Source organism: Zootermopsis nevadensis, unplaced genomic scaffold (genome assembly GCF_977971745.1).
Source record: "Zootermopsis nevadensis isolate Lab colony 2312 unplaced genomic scaffold, Znev_1.0 Znev_ptg000016l, whole genome shotgun sequence".
In the NCBI taxonomy this organism is placed as follows: domain Eukaryota; kingdom Metazoa; phylum Arthropoda; class Insecta; order Blattodea; family Termopsidae; genus Zootermopsis; species Zootermopsis nevadensis.
The window spans coordinates 12,850,788-12,870,741 of NW_028259148.1; the positions used below are offsets into that span (position 1 = coordinate 12,850,788).

Here is a 19,954-nt window from a genome sequence, read left to right on the forward strand (position 1 = left end):
CTGTTCAGAAACCCCGTGGTAGAAGCATCGGCAGCCGTGCCGCGTTGTTGCCATTTCGTACACTGGAATCAAATGTTCCGTGATGCTACATCTGGCACCACTGTATGTTGTTTCCTCACTATCTCGCCCCTCCACAACTTCCTACCATGGCACAGTACACGTGATCGGTGCACGCTTCAGCCACCAATTCGGCTGAAAATTGTCATAGAGTCCTCACCCTGTTCACCGATGGTCTGATCGAGGTTCTGCCTTACTAACCAGTTCCCATAGCTCAAGCCGATTCACACGTGCTGCTTACTCGTCACCCTGATGGAGGCAGATTAAAATTAAATCCGTGGCATAACAGCTCCAGAGAGCCAAAGCCGACTAGCTGGCTGCTGGCCTCACGTTCACATGCCTAAGCAGTGAACGATCATCCAACCAGATACAGGAAGACGTGTGGTCAGCACGACGAACCCCCAGCCATTGCTAGTTTTCCTGACCGGATTACGCTACTCATTGTAACTCCTCAATTTCCTCACGATGCTGGGTTGGCACCGGTCCCATACACCGGTCGAAAGCTATGAGAAAATTTCTTCTCCCCGAACCAGTGCGGCCAAGGCGCAGGACGATGGAGGCAGACAGCACCTCTGAAATGTCAGTAAAATTCTACCAGACTACGCGGCACAACAACCCATAAGACAGCCATCTTCATTCTCACTGTCGTTAGAACCTAAAATTTCACAATACAGTATTCCGTGCCAGTTGACATCCCTAACATTTCCTACGAGACAACAGCACAGATATTAAGTCAGTTTTCAACTAGTTACAAAAACAACTAAAAAAATAATGGCCAATATAAACTTCTATCAGTACCGTCATTCTATCCCATGTAACATAACTATATTTTTACTTGGACAACATCACTGCGAGTGAAAAATGTAACTTCAAAGAAAGTGACGCAACCCACGCTTTGTTACAACCAACATATTTGAGGACAATTGCAATATTTAATAAACCAACAGGATTGCATACAATAGTATACATAGTAGCATCTGATCTAGCTATCCTAGTAGTAAAAATACTGTTTCCCCTCATAAATAAATGTTAACATGTTTAAAATTTAGTCAAAATTAAAATACTAATGAAAAATTGAGATTATATCTTATGGTACCATAACAGTTAATCCTAGTAATTGCATTATTTAAAATCTATATTATTCATGACTAACCCCACAGATTATATTAGCTGTACATAACAATTAATTGCCTAACTAGGCATAAATAAATAGTAGATTAATAAATTATAAGTACAGATTACAAAAAAAATGTACATTCAGTATTATAAAAAGACAAATACTGGCAGCTTTGAACTGGCTTCGGCTGAATCACAACAAAGCTTCCACAATATTTGTAACAATTATAACGTTAATAATGCCGTTGCATACACATACATACAAACACACACATATTCATCAACAGATCTCTCCCTCGCAAACACAATATAAAACACGGGACATTTGGACAACGATTTGGCAATAGAAACTTCCACAACTTTGGTACTTTTCTATCTATTATGGGGACGGCTGTTCCACTCCGCATGGCTCGGACACTAGCTTACACGATCGCTCTTTCGAAGATGGACAAATGGAATGGAACAGTGGGGAAGATACAAGATTAAACATGGTGTCTGCCCACAACGGTTGTTACTACCACCAATGGACCAACAACGCTGACATCAAGGTCATAAGTCAGTGATAAGCAGACCATTAATGATCTAACAGTTGATAGATAATCATTGTGAAATAACGACACACCCAGTGCAGACGCTGCAGTTAGTTGTATTAGCACACACACAACCACGAGGGTCCAAGAGACTAAAATATACAAAAATTTATATTTGATCTTAAGGGCATCGTAAAAGTATCAGGAGCATTTTCATAAATATGCTAAAGAGCTAGTAGGCCAATCCCATATATAACATAAACAAAGACTAGCATTTCTCATAGTCTCATACATGAATCTTACTTCCCAAGTGTCAGTACATTTTGAAGAGAATAAAAAGGCTTCATCCTCCTTATTTCTAGAAAATACAATCAATTAGCTGCCAAGATAATGTACAATTCAGCTGCCAAAAAAACATTAAAATGCATTGTGGGAGGAAAAGAAATCAAGAACTATTTTGCTTTTAAAATCAACTTGCTTTGTTCAAACAGCAGGATACGTACACTGTTCTGGACTGAACAGTTACTAATATAACTTAATGGACCCCATATGTAAGGCTCCTCAAGCATTTACGCTACTATGTGCAAGAACGAGAATGGCGAGACTGACTTCATAGCATTCAGACTATGGTCGTAAGGAGAGCCAAGATGCAGGTGAAATGCCTCCCCCGTGGCTACAAGTAATCTCTACCCATATGAGAACGGCCTGGCTGAGGAAATCTAGTCTTGGCACCTCGACCGCCTGCGCCTGACGCGTGCCGTCGGGCATTGCGCATCTCCCTGTCAACTTCCAGCTCTTCTAAACGCTGTGTCAGACTTAGTTTCTGCTGGACTGCGAGACGCAACAGCTGATTAAGAGTTTTCCTTTCTTCTTCGGCTGCACCCAGCTGACGCTGAAGTTCATCAACCTGATTAACATATTCCTCACAGCGGGTAGCGAACATGGCACGCAAACCTACAAGTTAAAAAATCAGTAATGAGGTAATGAGTATTGGAATTTAAAAATTAAACTGTGAAACTGAGAATTATCAAAGACCATGATTCAACACAAAGTAATAGTAAAACCTTGTTAATTCAAGTACTTGGAGCTGAAAATTCTAGCTTCAAATTATAAGTTTTTTCATTGTGGATGTACCTGTGGTGTTGAGTTGAAGTACCGAAGTAACGGTGTGACATAACACTAATTACTGAGTAAAACAAGCCAAAAACATTTTTATTACAACCACAAAACACAAATGCAAGCCTGTAAAGAATTCACTCTTCTTCTTCTGTGGCTCTCCAGTCTGAATTCGGTCCACGGCCTCCTCAATTCTCCTCTTCCATTCGGTCCTCTGTTAGGTCCGTGTGTCCGAGGCTTTGATCGAGGTTTCGAAACATCTTCCTTTTTACGGTGCAAGGTTGTTAGCCTTGCGACCAACCCCCAACCTGGAGGACCAGGGTACCTGTCTTAGTCTGACCTCTCCCCCTACCAGTAGCTATGCTACCGCCAGCATAACTCTTGCGGTCACTGAGATACCCAAGTCCCACCACCACGACAAGGTGCAGGTAAAAGGATTCACTCTTAAATTACAATTCAACCAGCAGCATCTTCAATGCCCACTTCGTAATACCTACTGAATGTACATCTCTTTCTATTTCTTGCAATAAGATGTCCACAATCAAAGACCAAACTGTGTTCCACTTTCTCTTCTCCCCTCCAGTAGCCAAATCTCGTAGCCAATGATCACTCTTCCATGTGCATTTAAGGTCAATTACACTTTCAAAATTCTCAAAAGTTTAAACAAACATTTAGGGCTGGGAAACAATACTTTGAATTAACCAATCTCAAATTAATTAGGTTTTGCTGTATGCTTATGCACCTCACCACAAAGGAATATAAGCAGAAGCGAGTTAAGTCTCTCACACTCTTAACGTCAGCTTTACGCCAAACTGCAAGTTAGTCTTGCCCTCGCAGACTGAGAGTGACTGACGACTATACCTAGACCTACGAGACAAAATGTAACAGAACTGAGAAAAATACAGACTAAGGCCGATCAGACAATTTTAAAATGAATTTTGGAAATATCTCATGCAAAGACTAAAGCAGCCCATAATGTTGGGCTTTTGCGATGACAATAACAAATCTTCAAGTTCTGTAAGAGCAAATGTTTTGATCAGCTGCATGCATGACCGTACTTAGGCACAGGCACATGAGGTGCCCCAATAAAGTTAATTTTGACAAAAAGTTTAAAAAAACAACAACAAATTTTACTACATAAAATTTACAATGATAAATATCAGGGTCAGGCAAAGATACTTGAGGCCTGGGTGCAAGAAGAAATTGGGGTCCCCTTACCTATTTCGAGATAAGAAAATATTAAACCACTCCGCAATGAGTAAACCAAGTTGGTAGCCCGGCCAACGTCAAATTTTTCCTTTTGTCTTATTGTGTGCAGGTTTCTATATTTCAGTGGCAACCAATGACATTATATTATTATTTCTAATTAAAATATTAAACGTTTTGTGCTTTATCGATCGGGGCCCCGGTGCGCTGCACTCAGCGCACTCCCCCATTTGCACAGCCCTGATAAAGATGGGGTTTTTGTTACAAAAAGAGGATGTGAAATGAGGACGATGGTCAAGAAAGGCAGAAACACAGTGATGGGAGTCGATGCGCTGACCATGTGATGACCCGCCAAAGCCATATGGCTGGTCATCATACCCTCACGGACTGCTGCGACACAAGAGTTTAGTTCAGTACTGTTCTTTACATTTTGCAGTATTACAACGTTCATGTTTAAACAGATCGGTAAAAATAATTATTTTTTCTGATTTTATTTATACATGCAAGTCTCTCTGGTACCTTTAAAGGGGGCCCCGCATGAGTTTAGCGCCTCGGGCCCCTAAGTACAATCCTGGCTGCATGCAACTATCAGGATTCCGTACCATGGTGATAGTTTCCAAGATATATACACTAAATACTTACTTGAGAAAGTAGCAGCTTCTTCTTTGAGAAGCCTCAGTTCGTTACGTAGCTTCATCATGGTCTCGCTAACAACTGCTTTCTCATTTTCATACTTGGATTTGAGATTCGAGAGAACAACTTCAGCTGTATTCTTAACAGTTTTGAGCACAGTGCGCAGCGCTGTTATCTGTTCCCGCTTTGACGAGAGAAGGGACTTCAACTTTATAACATGCTCTTGAAGTTCTGAAATTTCAGCCTCTTTCAAGTCATCATTGATAACTGCAATGTTAAAGAGAAAACACGTTTATGTAGTAACAGCATCAAGTAACGTAGTTATACTTTAGAATAATGGAATCAATGTTATGTGTCAACACAGAAAATCATCTAAAATGTACAACGCACCTTCTGATATGTTTCCTCGGACACCCTTCATCTTAGAAAGTTCAATCGTATTCTCCACCGCCGTACGAAGGTGTTTAATTTGATCTAGGATTGTCTCAACAAGTTTTGCCATTGCAGCTGCATCATTCAGACTTTCAAGGTCTTTCAATGAAATGTTTGTTTTGAGGTGACTACGAAGTAATTCTAATTTGGATATTGCATAACCATCTTTATCAATATCAGGACATGATTCAGTGTCACCACCTGAAAAAAGTAGAAAATAAAAATATATCTTTCATACCAATTAAAAGTTGACTCTAGAATAAAACATTTGCATTCTTTTAAAACCAGCGAGTCCGTCCAGCCAACCAATTGGATGTTCATTCTGTCTGTCGGCAGATACATTAGAAGTCTGTACCATGAGAAGCGACATTAATGCCCTGTTCTGAAACATTTCCACAAGAGTTACCGTTCAGTTTTCAAGAATCAGTGTTTGAGCATGGTCCATGTTTTGTCTGTTCATGTGGATGGGCTCCCCCAATATATCTGCACCAACACTGGTTAGGCCAATTTTATACTTTATTATTACAAATGGTTCTGTCCACAATGGGAAGTCAATCATCAGTGGATTTCTGTCCCTTTCAGTCTTCCAGATCACAAAAACACAATACAACATACTGCTCATACTCGGAGCAACCAACTTTATGTTGCGCTGACTTGGCACTAAAACCGAACCACAACTGCAGCGTGCCGCCATCTAACCTTGAGCTACAGTATGAACACGCTTCAGCACGTTCTGCGGTACGTTACGTTCATTTCTGATGATTACTCTCAGTCACTTTTACATGCACTCACAGTTCATCAGTTTCTTTTTGCTGAAAGACATGTCTGAGCCCAAATTCAAATGTAAGTTCAAAGTTATTGCACAGAACTGTATTATTTTTGTATATTACACATCTTGCCTTAAGTACTAGTAATACAAATATACAATTACTGGTTAAGATGTTAAGATTTTTTTAACTTTAGAACTAATTAGAACTTGTTAAAACTGCCAGCACAGCCTGGCAAGTCCTGGTGTATTTTATCTGTAAACAGAAAGTTTCTATAGTATTTGTAGAACTGTATTACACGATACGTATGGTGTGTAATTGTAGAGTATTACCTTACCTGAGATGTGAATTTTGTATTGTACTATCATAGAAGGAAGTGCCAGGGTAGCTCAGTCAGTATAGTGACTGACTATAGATAGACAGGACGACTGGGGTTCGATCCCTGACAAGGGCAGAGAATTTTTCCTCTAGCCTCTGTGTCCAGACCAGCTCTGCGGCCCTCCTAGCCTCTTCCTATCCAATGGGTAACGGGGTACTTTCCTGGGAGTAAAGCATGGCTGGGGTGTGATGCTGACTAATTCCCCCCCCCCCCCCCAATCTAGTGCTGAGGTCAAGAATGAGTAGGAGCTATACCGACACTCCCTCCAAGCGCCTACATGGCGTGTAGCGCGACAGCTTTACCTTACTTTACTTTTTTACCATCATAGAATGATGTTGGTATCGTGCGTTGTCCATTTAAGAAACGGGAGGGGTTAGCGTGCTGCTATCTATGAGGATGTTTTGTAAGATATTTAAACATCATTTCAAATATGGGGTTGCTGTGGTCCATATTAAACTCATTCGTATGTATCTCGAGTATTTTTCAAGACTGTTCAGAAATTTTCATCTTCTGGATTTTCTTATTATTGTTATGGTGTTCCCTGTATCCTGTGTTGGGTCGGACATTTCGTATGGCACGGACATGTCCTTTGTATCTAGTCTTAAATGTTGTAAAAGTCCGGGCAATATACTTCTCTGTGTATTCTAACAATTTAACTGACAGATGTCAATACTGTTATAAATATTATCTGTTGTCAGCATTACTGAAAATCATACGATAAAAACATTATGGAAATACTTATAAGATACTTGTAATATTTGAGGTTTTCACAGCAGTGAGTATGAAGATTTCTGTCTTCTGGGCTGTTGCGCTGTGTAGTCTGGTCGATGTTAAGCAACGTTTCAGAGACCTTTGAAACATTGGTTAACATCGACCAGACTACACAGCGCAACAACCCAGAAGACAGAAATCTTCGTACTCATCGCCCTGATGACGGAGGCAGTATGACCTCTGAAACGTTGGTAAACATCGAACAGACTACACAGCGCAACAACCCAGGAGACAGAAATCTTCATACTCATCGCCCTGATGACGGAGGCAGTATGACCTCTGAAACTTTGGTAAACATCGACCAGACTACACAGCGCAACAACCCAGAAGACAGAAATCCTCATACTCATCGCCTTGATGATGGAGGCAGTATGACCTCTGAAACGTTGGTTAACATCGACCAGACTACACAGCGCAACAACCCAGGAGACAGAAATCTTCATACGCATCGCCCTGATGACGGAGGCAGTATGACCTCTGAAACGTTGGCTAACATCGACCAGACTACACAGCGCAACAACCCAGAAGACCTCACTTTTATACTTCTTTGCAGTATCGATAGTTATCAACGCACAATAAAGCACACGGACCAGTGATGCCAATCCTTACTTGGTGTCATGCCTCTGTGTTTCTCATGGTCCAGAAGAACTTGGCTGGGTGTCTCCCCATTAACCGTGCAGACATGATGATACAATTGAGCCAAGTCTTCCGATATTGTAAGTAAATCATTCTGTGCAGTGTCTAGTGAGGATCCTGCCTCCCCAGCCAGTTCACCCAACAGCCTCACATCCGTCTGTAACTCCACAGCCCTCTGTTCTGCATCAAGCAACTGCAATACAAGCAAAGTTGTTTGATTACAAGATTCTTACGCATAATGAGCTGCCTTCTCACAGAATGAGGCACCATTCATATCATTTCTTAAGATACACTAGTCAACTAGCTTATTCAAATGTATTCAAAGTAATGTAAACTCACGGACAAGCACATGACATACCACTCAACTCAACAAAAATGCATTACCTTTGTTTAAACAATAAATCTTATGTCATAATAATAAAATATTATGAATTTTAGTCCACAGAAGTTCATCCCAAGAAGATTTTTCTGTATGAACTGTTTAAGAAAGATCACGCACCACCAGGTTAGTTATAACAGTGGAGGTATTAAACAACAAATGAGTAGAAAGGATGAAGAAGTGGAGGGCAGCATTTATGGTCTACTTCGAGGTACTATCCCAGTATTCGCCTGGAGGAAATTAAAAACACTGATCATCATAGCCAGCTACAATTGGACACCTTATTAATGCATTTTGTTAACCCGATATTCTTTGTTATATAACCATTTCGTTGTACATTCAAAAAGGAAACACTTCTCACTGATGGACAACATTTACGTACCTTGTTCTTCAGGTTCGTCACTTCTGTGCGCAACTGAAGAGTAGCATCTGAGCAGTTCAATCCCTTCTCCAGTTCACGCAGATCAGTGCGTAACTGCTCTATTTCTTGTAATGCCAACATAAACCAGTGCTGGTACTGTGAGACTACTGAACTTAATTTGTCAACATTACGGTTCTGGAAGAAAAAAAAATTAAATTAGTACTGATGAATCAAAACATACAGACTTCCAAAATTAAGACTAACTTATTGTTCTGAACACTGACCTTTATCATACAAAAGAGAGACGGAGAGAGAAGGGGGGGGGGGATTTAGAGCCACATACTACAGTCTGCTGACTAAAATTTAACTTGGGGTTTAGGCGTTTAGCAGTACGTCAGTGCAATGTGCAGCAAGCTTGAATGTAGATCAGCCATGAAGCAAGGCTAATAACAGTTAACAAAATCAATCCTATTTACAAGTTGTAAGAAACATGTTAGTTATACAGAGTGACTCAAAATAAAATGTAATGTCAAAGATTGTTGACAAATGTTTTCCATGTTCCTTTAATACTTTGCTAACCTGCTGAGAACACTATTAATTTATGTAAGACTTGAGGTTCTCACAGCGGTGAGTATGAAGATTTCCGTCTTCTGGGTTGTTGCGCTGTGTAGTCTGGTCGATGTTTACCAATGTTTCAGAGGTCATACTGCCTCCATCATCAGGCGATGAAGATTTCTGTCTTCTGGGTTGTTGCGCTGTGTAGTCTGGTCGATGTTAACCAACGTTTCAGAGGTCATACTGCCTCCGTCATCAGGGCGATTCTTAGTATGAAGATTTCTGTCTTCTGGGTTGTTGTTCTGTGTAGTCTGGTCGATGTTAACCAACGTTTCAGAGGTCATACTGCCTCCATCATCAGGGCGATGAAGATTTCTGTCTTCTGGGTTGTAGCGCTGTGTAGTCTGATAGATGTTAACCAACGTTTCAGAGGTCATACTGCCTCCATCATCAGGGCGATGAAGATTTCTGTCTTCTGGGTTGTTGTTCTGTGTAGTCTGGTCGATGTTAACCAACGTTTCAGAGGTCATACTGCCTCCGTCATCAGAGTATGATGATTTCTGTCTTCTGGGTTGTTGCGCTGTTTAGTCTGGTCGATGTTAACCAACGTTTCAGAGGTCATACTGCCTCCGTCATCAGAGTATGATGATTTCTGTCTCCTGGGTTGTTGTTCTGTGTAGTCTGGTCGATGTTAACCAACGTTTCAGAGGTCATACTGCCTCCATCATCAGGGCGATGAAGATTTCTGTCTTCTGGGTTGTAGCGCTGTGTAGTCTGGTCGATGTTAACCAACGTTTCAGAGGTCATACTGCCTCCGTCATCAGGGCGAACCCAGAAGACGGAAATCTTCACTATTAATTTAATCTGTTTCTTTCAAATTCCACTGGTTGACTAAAATATACTGGCAATAGCAAATCACTGTGTTCAACACCTGACAGTGTCTTGTACTCCCAAGAAGTACAATCTATAATTTTTCTTTATTATGAATCATGATCCATGCCCCAAAGCTCTTTGTCCCTTGTACTTTATTTCAAGCGTGCAAGAAGGGTTTGGTTACTCTCACTCGGAGGTAGGGTCCGGGGACAGGTCTGTCTCTTGCCTCGGGCAGATCTCAAGCAAAGGTACGTCAAATTATCATTCATACGGGTTAGGTGAATTTTTGTTTCGGCTATTCTGGGAGGGGTTACTTGAGTTTTCTGAGGCTGTACCATAGTTTCTTTATATTTTGCATTTTATTTTTGGGCTGAGATTAATTCATATTTATAATACATTAAATGATTGTTTTAAATATACTTCTTGTTTTATCCTGGAACCAACCACCTACAAATCCTGGGAGGGCAATTCTTTTAAGGGGGGGGGGGGGGGGGGAAGTTTGCAATGTAGAAGTTTCATTTTCCCTTTGTCTTGAATCACATAGAAAAATGGTGCAAAGTCTAAGGTAATCTACACTTTATACTGAACTTAACATCTGGTCACCATATTACCTTTGCAGGCATTTATTTGTCTTAGACGATTAATATCTTCCTACTTGTTTCGCATCCATAGAAATATATTTATCATTACAAACGTATGTTGCCTTCTGACATGTTTAGAATTAAGCTGGTTATTTCATTACTGACCCAAAATGGTGACAGCCAAGATGCTGATTCCACGACATTTTAGTCGTGCATGCATCCCCCGAAACACCTTTTTACTGTGATCTTGTGGAACACTAAGGCAATGTCCTACGTAAGCGATAACAATTGAGATACGCAAGCTGAATAAGCAGCATGGGGTGTCATATGAAGCGGGGAATCGCTTGTTGTGTCCTACGTGAGAGACCGCAATAGAAGCACACGGCCTTCCTGCGCATGCACCTTCCGTGTACTGCATGGTCAGAGCTTTGTTGCCCATACGCCTTACTGTCCAGCGCAGCGACTTGCGCAAAAATATCATTTGATCTCGGACTTTGGCCACTTCCCTCTCCTGACCGCTTCGCTGGAACCTGGGACAGCGCCACACAAACAGCCAGTTTGATATTTCCGCTTCACCCACGCAACCCGCACCGCTCGCATTTAATCGCTCACGTAGGACACCGGGTAAGTGACACATTAAAATATGTGCATTTCTCACAACAAACTTATAAGAACTTCTACTAGAGAAAAGATATGTACATTTCATTATTACTATAATTTCTCCTGCATTTAATAAAACAGTAAAACTTGTTATGGCAAACTTCTCATTACAAATACAGTGAAACCTCGATGCATCGTTTTCGGCGGGGGTGGGAAATAAAAACGATGAATGCGGGAAAGCATTAAAAATTAAAAAAAAAACAATGTTTCTCTTTCAAAGTTACTTCTTTTTACCAAAAAAGTCTTTAATGGACAACTGGTTTGTCGAAACTTTACGTTTTAGGCCAAACAGAGCCCTTTCCACGTTCAAAATGTTTTCTTCGTCACGTTCACTAATATTATGCGCATAAAAGAACGACTTCACTTTTGCCGATGCAGCGTGTGCTTCGGCAAAACTCGGCAAAGTTCGGACTCGCATTCGTCGTTTCTCCCTCTTCCTCACCGCTTCCTCAACCTTCGCGGACTATAACAGGAAAAATGGAAGTACTATTACTGCCAAACTCAACGAAACGTAGCTGTAGAAGACACGATATGAACCAGAAGAATGAAAAAGTTTCGCTCGCCTTTCCTTTGTACTTATAATAAAAGCATTTGTGAAGAAATTCAAACTGCACATGCCATCTGGCATCGCTGGAACGAAATATGAGTGCACCCAAATTAAAATCATAAAATTTCTGACAATGGGCACCGCCATTCACTCCAACTATCACCCCTGCACCGCTGACCCCTCATTCCAAAAGAATCTGTGCTGGTTGGGCGACATAACAGGTTACCGCTACTGTTTATTCCAAAAACATTGTGCGTCTTTCGGTATTAATTTATCTCTAAACCCAGCATTTTAAATTCTCAGAAACGATCATTGCGGGAAAATTGTGGGCCGGGACTAAGATTTTTGAATGATCAATGCGATAAAACGATAGTTCGAGGAACGATAGAAGCGGGAAACTGTAACATTATTTTATATGGGATGTATTCGGGACCGAACAAAACGGACGATGCATCCGGGAAAACGATAGTCCCGGGAACGATGGATAGAGGTTTCACTGTAATACTCACCATAACAGATTTAAATTTATGAAGTAATTAATGTTACAGAAGCAGAACCTGGAGGTTCAACATCATTAACACCAAAATCCACCATCTGAAATGAATCTGAGTTCTGTCCACCTCTTATCCTTACAACCGCACTTTCCCAAACAAATAAAAAAGTGTATAAACCACAGACTGAATATGAAGGACAAGCTAATTTCAGAAGAATATCAATCGTGCATCCAACATACACCAAAGTTTTACTAGTGACCTTTTGGGTTTAATCATTTTCTTCTGAGGAAATTCAATATCCAGCAACACAATATTCACAGAATATGTGCACTTATTCCAGGTTTTATTCAAGGTACTATTTAAAATTAACCTCCTTTTACTGATAAACATTAAGCAAACCTCATTATGTTCTTCAAATTGTTGATCTGCTTTCTGATACAAATGTTGCAATGAATCAACATGTGCAGCGAATTGAACCAAGCGTGCCATGAACGCCTGCAGCTCCACCTGGCTGCGTTCAACATTAGCCTGAGATTCGTGAAGGTTTTGGTTCAAAAGGAGTTTTTCACTTTCTGCCTGGAAATAAAACACATTTTTCTAAATTAATTTTCAGAATAATTAAACTAAACAATAACAAACTTACATCATTATGTATCATGTGGGAGGTCAAGACAAACAACAGTCCACATGTGACCAATATTATGACTTGGCAACAGATTAACTCCATGGAGCAGACCTTGAGAAGCTGATTGTTGCTCAGATGGTTAAGAAATTCCCTTCATTTTACGGAGCCACAAGGTTCAATGTAATGTATAAAACAGCCCAAAGACTGAACCCCCCTGACAGGTAAAACTTGTCTACAACCTCACAACCAATTTTTTGAAATACAACGTTATCCTATAATTAGGTTTCCAGAAAACAGTAGAATCCGTAATCTTCCCTGGCAATCAGGCTTCTCCAGATGCACTTCACAATTACAATTACTCAAATCACAAAAGACTGATCTATTTGTCAATTTTCACACAAGTTGTGGCAGGTGAAAACGTCCCCACTCTCAAAACGTCTATATTCCTCTTCTGTGGAACTCAGTCTACCTTCTTGAGTTTACATATCAGAATGCAAATTTTCATTTACCCTTGTCGCATCCATATAAAGAAGTGTGGTTCCCACACAAATGGCGCCATGCGTCTGTTAGTAGTTCACCAACGTTTCAGAGGTCCTTGTTGTCTCTATCATAAGGTCGATCAGTGAGGCAGCAAGGACCTCAGACAAAACGGTGCTACAACCCAGAAGACAACTATTTTCAGACTCACTGCCGCGAAAACCTACTAATCTCACTAAACGTCCGAATATCCTCACTCAGTTAAATCATATCATTCATACCGCTAATCAGTAAATTCAAACGTCTCCTGTGCATATTTACAAAATTTGTACCAGTACTCACTTTTCAAAAGAACACACTTTCACAAAAGATTTATGACTGAAAAATTTGCTGTCAAACCACTCTCACTCGCTCTACAGAAGCCCAATCTTTAGGTTTCAGCGCTAAGCTGCTGGGCTGTAGCAGTTGGACACATAGAATCAGTTTGTTTCTTGACTTCTTGGAAGCAGGTGGTACTTTTATTAACAAACTTTGTAGAACAATCTTTTTGAGAAGCTGACAGTCACTCAGATAGTCAATCCATTCCCTGCCTTTCATGGAACCTCAAGTTTCATTGGTACTTCTATTAAACTCATATCAATAACAGCAAGTCAAACAAATGCAGGGCTCATCGACAGAAAAGTCTGCAACTTCTTTTACAACTTAAGAAGTACAAAATAATACAGGTACGCTTAATAGACTTAAATTCTAAGCATTTGTGCTGATAGTACTTTACATTTTGATCTTCCATGTCTTTTCTGGAACCATGGTTTTCACTATGGTAACCCTCACCTGCTCAAGTTGTTTTTCTAGTTTCTTCAGTTCATTCAGATGAATCTCACTGAAGAGATCCACTTGTTTCCCATCTGGTGACCTAATATCAGAGTTCGAGCCACTTTTTAGGTCAGCTTCAATACGCTTCAGCACTGGCAGGTCATCTTCACCATCACTACCCATCGTCTGATCATCTGTAATACCTGCAAAGATCAGGAAGCGGCTCACAGATGTGTGTGTGTGCGTGTGCAGAGGACTGCCAAATTAGCCTAATCAGCAACACAAACATTTCTGCCTCCTTATACATATTTTCATGCTGAGAGATCAGCTCAAATGAAATCTCATCCTCACAAAAGCTGTGACTCTTGACAGCCATAAAAATTTATTACCAATGTATGGTCCAAAACAAAGTTGCTTGTAAGATTTGAGGTTTTCACAGCGTGAGTATGAAGATTTCTGTCTTCTGGGTTGTTGCGCCCTGTAGTCTGGTAGATGTTTACCAACGTTTCAGAGGTCATAATTATTCATCGCCCTGACGGAGGCAGTATGACCTCCGAAACGTTGGTTAACATCCACCAGACTACACAGCGCAATAACCCAGAAGACGGAAATCTTCATTGCTCTGATGACGGAGGCAGTATGACCTCTAAAACGTTGGTAAACATCGACCAGACTACACAGCGCAACAATCCAGAAGACAGAAACCTTCATACTCTGATGACGGAGGCAGTATGACCTCTGAAACGTTGGTAAACATCGACCAGACTACACAGCACAATAACCCAGAAGACAGAAATCTTCATACTCTGATGACGGAGGCAGTATGACCTCTGAAACGTTGGTAAACATCAACCAGACTACACAGCGCAACAACCCGGAAGACAGAAATCTTCATCGCCCTGATGACGGAGGCAGTATGACCTCTGAAACGTTGGTTAACATCGACCAGACTACACGGCGCAACAACCCAGAAGACAGAAATCTTCATCGCCCTGATGACGGAGGCAGTATGACCTCTGAAACGTTGGTTAACATCGACCAGACTACACAGCGCAACAACCCAGAAATCTTCAAAGCTGCTTGAGCTAACTAATTAAAGTGTGTCCAATTTCAAATCATGTCACACTTCTGGGTAGCCAACATCCTGCTTCACTAAGGGCAGCCCACAAATATTCAATATAAATTTCTAATTTAATCAGTAACTTATATCAAATGAGATGTTTGTAATAAGTACATCTTTTCCTTAACCACACGCTCATCTCCAATTGGATAGCAGCCTCCTTTTCAGCTTCATCAAATCCAACTCATCTCCTACTGCCTGTCCTATATAAGGCTTCTAAAAATGCTAAACCATTACAAACTTATCATGTAAATGACAGCTGCAGTGTTTTCCAAAATGGATGATTCTCAATATTCAACACTGCTCATCCCCCAAAACCCAAGCTGTACAAACGACAATATAGCGTAGTTCTTGAAAAACAAAGAAAAATCACAATGTAAGGAACGCCCTGCTTTGTACATACTATCATGTACTTTGCAGCGTATGAAGGTAAAGCAACTTTCAATGTTAACCTTCACAACAGCTGCACACTCAAGTAGAGAGTCCCTGGTACTCAGTGCAGCTGAAGAAGAGTATTCCAACATTTCTGCTCTACGATAAGACTACAGCAATTAATGACTGAACTCTCAGAACTCCTACAAAATTACCTATAACTGAACACACTCTCTGGCAGTATAGGCCCACAGCTACCAAGCCCAAATAAGACAAAATCTCGAGCGAATTCCACCCATCTCTCCAAAATCAACTTTATGTTACTTTTCCATCTCCTTCTTCAAAATAAGAAATAAAACTGATAACTGCATAAATGGGACGTTAATGAAGATGTGAATGGCCCTATACAACAGTTGATGGCAATTCTGTCCAATGAATAGAATTCTACTTACCTTGGATACTAAAAGCTAAATTGCTGAGATTAAACATTGATTCACTATTTATGCGTTGATCCAGTTCCTTCTTTAAAGCATATTTAGCCTCTCGTTCAGCCTGCAACAAAACACTCCAAATTACGTGAATGAGATACCAAATATCCATTAGATTACTACATCAAGCTCTATAGGACTCCAGAGATTTCAGTTTCCAAATAAAATTTCTCTAATGATAGACTTTAAAGGTGGCGACTGACTTGTAACATTTACTCGTAATGTAACATTCGCGGCGAGCATGTTACATTACACCACAACTGGTGAGGCGTATCAAATGCTCGTTTTGAACGCTCGGTTCGACTGTGCTCGTGTGTGCTCCATTCATTTCATTCAATATGTCGGACGTGGAGGTTGTGTTATCTTTGTTTCATTTAATACGCTACTCTTATCTAAAGAACTCGTGAATGCTCGTTACGACGCCGCTCGACTGACTGACTGACTTGTAATGTAACACTCAAAGGGATTCGCGAAAAAACCGACAACACGATGGAGCTCGATTTGTAACACGTTACATTACAGGCAAATGTTACAAGTCAGTCGCCACCTTAATATGAATGCAAACCAAGTTTTTAATTAAAATTACAGCTTCAAAAAGCAAATTAAAATTTTGTTAGAAATAATTGTTATGATCCTGATACATAGCAAGATTAAGAAAAAAATATTTAAGCATTTATGGCTGCACAGTTAAGAATTACAAGAAGCAGTCACAATGTTCATGAAAGACTCTCAGGTTACAAGCCACGTCAGGTGGCTGAATGGCGAATAATCCTTATCTTCTACCGACGTTTCAAGAACAATCTATGCTCTCATCCTCGGGGCTACTGCATAACAAGACCGATCCTTTGTAGCGTGCTTGCCGATGGGAACCCGTCAACGTCAGTCACCATGAAAGCTTCACTTTATACATCAGTCACAATGTGTTGTGCAAGAATAAAACATTCTTGGAGAACATAACCAAGGCCTAATTACTGTAAAGCAATTCTCAGTATGCCACGGTGGTCTAGCGGTTAGAACGCTGGCCTTGTAATCCTGGGGTCTCGGGTTCGATTCCCGGCGGTGCCCGAATTTATAACTTGTGTTGGGCAAGGCCGTGGTCTAGGCAACACGGAGTTTTCCTCCGTGGCATCCCAACAATTACTCCATTCACACACAGAAGAAGGCAATGGCAAACCACTTCTGGATCATCTGCCAAGAACGTATATGAACAGGTCCCAGTCCGAGAAAAGGATCGAAGGATCCTGTTCATATGGACCTGTCGTCAGACAGAACACTAAATAATAATAATAATTCTCAGTGCATGTATTCATGTATGAGGAAAGGATATGACATAAATTTGTACCGACAAATATTATAACATCCGATAAACATTTTCAAGGCAACAAAGGAAGATATTACCTGGAGAGATTCAAGGGCTTCTTCCAGTTGCTTCTCTGCAATTTGCTTCAGCTTTGTCAGCTCCTCAACTTGTTGATGCAGAAGTTCAACATCTTCTTGTAGCCTGCGAATTTCATGCTTCACTCCTTCAAATTCAACCTTGAAGCAAAACGTTGCAATTTTATACTAATTTATCAGGAACTGTTAAACAAAATTCACGATATTACAATGTTTATTGCATGTACAAACCTGTGACGACTTCAGAACTGAAACCTGTTTCTGCAGACTAATATTTTCTTCTTCCAGTTCGGAATAATCCGTGATGAGACGAGTCTCTCGAAACTTGATCTCTCGTAACTCTGATCGGAGATTCCTCCTTTCGAGCTCTCTTTCTTCTTTATATTTGTCCAAGTCATAATTCTCCTGTAATACTCTGTCCCTCTCATTTACCACTCGTTCCAATTCTTGGCGAAGCTAAGATCACGCAATAAAAACCATGATTACATCAGCATATGGAGTAAGAACTTAAAATTTAAGCTTTCAATTAAAAGAATTTACAATTTCTTACTTGTCTTGTTTCATTTTCCAATTCTAAAATTTGGGAGTTGAGGGAAGTCTCACGAGCAGCAGATTCTGACAAAAGAGATTCTTCTTGTTCAATTCCAGTCTTAGTGGTCACTTTGTGAGTTGTCTGGAACTTTGCTAATGCCTTAAATTACATAAAAAAATAAAGGAAACTCATTACAATGCTAAGAATCAGTCAAAAGTTAACCTATTTCATTTAAATAATTTTACAATAGTATTAAACCCTCATACAAGTACAAACAACATAATTAATTTTTTAACTAGCTCATAAACTAATACTATATAATAATCCCCACTATAAAAAGTCTGAATCATGAAAAAAAGAAGCTTAAGCCAGAACTGTTCAATAGAAAAATTTACCTCAATCAAATATTCTCTGCTATTATAAATATATGTAAGCAATACATACATACATACATCTTTATTACATTCCATGGATCCATAAGTTAGTCAGATAACAATAGGATGTAGAATAAGTCATAATAATACAATACATATTATGAAGTACAATTCATACTATTATATAAATGTCACAAATACAAACAAAGGGTTCACATAAATCAGAGATAAGTTACAAATAAACCCACCCATTATATACAATAGATAAATTATGACTTATTTGTAAACATTAGAAATTCATCCACAGAGTAAAAGGAGTGTGTAATTAAGTATCTTTTCAATGCTAGTTTAAATTGTGCCTTTTTATTTACAAGAATTGAGAGATTTGATGGTAGACTGTTGAAAATTTTGATCCCTGCATAATATGCACTCTTCTGAAAACACGAGAGGTTGACAATTGGTCTATGAAGCTTATTTTTGTTCCTTGTGTTGACATTGTGTATAGCAGAATTAGTTTGAAAGAGTTCTTGGTTATTTACAATAAAGTTCATTAACGAGAATATGTGTTCACATGGATGAGCTAAGATCTCTAATCTCTTAAACAGACTTCTACATGAATTTCTAGGTTTTACACCAGCCAATAATCTAATAATTTTCTTTTGTAAAGTGAATATTTTTTTACTGTTTGATGAATTACCCCAAAAAATTATTCCATACTTCATTATAGAGTGAAAATATGCAAAATATACTAATCTGAGTGTGTCAGTGTTGCTGACATGCAACAGAGATCTAACTGTGTAACATGCGCCACTTAACTTAGGTATCAGTTTATCAAAATGATTTGTCCAATTTAGGTGATTATCAATTTGCAAACCCAAGAATTTCCTCCAACATACATTTTTTGGTTAATAGATTTTACCACATTGTCTGTTAGTTTGAATGCTGCATTTTCAGTGGATACACCTTTGTTCTGGGACCAACATGTTGTTAGTATGCACATAATCTATTGTACATAATTTTATCAAGTATTTTATAAAAAGCAGTGAACAGTGAAATCGGTCTGTAATGTCATATATGTCACCTTTCTTGTACAACGGTCCGGGAAAATGCTGTGTATAATGAGTGATTACAAATGTGGGTTAATGGAAGACTAATTAAAGCTGAACAAGCTTTCAAATCTTTAATATAACTAACCTCTTGCGTAATTTCAAGTTCATGTTTTGAATTTTCATATAAACCTTCAAGTTCTTCACATTTTAATACCAAGCCGCTCTTTTCTTCAAGGAGAACCAAACCATAATGAGCTGATTGGATCTTCTCGCTAACAGCTTGATCCAATTCACGACTTAGTCGTTCTATTTCTTGTTTCAGCTCTTCCATACTCGCCTCTTGTAAATTGCACGACCCAGAGGATGCCATGTTAACCGACGTTATTTTATAAGCGCTATCTGCACGTAAAACGTCCACCTAACTGCCTATACCACTTGGACATCCATTGTGTCATATTCACATTAATTTAAAATAAGTTTTAGCACACATATACATATATAGGTTTATACGAACTCAAAATATTAAAAGTTGACATAACAAACGAACATACTGAAGAAACGAGACGATTGCCTTACAACCCGGAAGTTCTTGTCGGTTATTATAACCAACAAAGTC

General features: G+C 39.6%; 1 protein-coding gene across 1 annotated transcript; it reads right to left on the reverse strand.

Moving 5' to 3' along the window:
- Positions 1 to 969: 969 nt before the first annotated feature.
- Positions 970 to 19,934, reverse strand: BicD (Microtubule-associated protein Bicaudal D). The gene is made up of 12 exons (XM_022082213.2): positions 19,484 to 19,934; positions 17,934 to 18,074; positions 17,615 to 17,839; positions 17,387 to 17,524; positions 15,953 to 16,052; positions 14,027 to 14,211; positions 12,493 to 12,669; positions 8,405 to 8,578; positions 7,617 to 7,836; positions 5,049 to 5,291; positions 4,668 to 4,925; positions 970 to 2,657 (listed from the first exon to the last, which is right to left on the reverse strand). Exons 1-12 carry the CDS (start codon positions 19,706 to 19,708, stop codon positions 2,377 to 2,379), a joined length of 2,367 nt encoding a protein of 788 aa, XP_021937905.2. The 5' UTR covers positions 19,709 to 19,934; the 3' UTR covers positions 970 to 2,376.
- Positions 19,935 to 19,954: the final 20 nt, after the last annotated feature.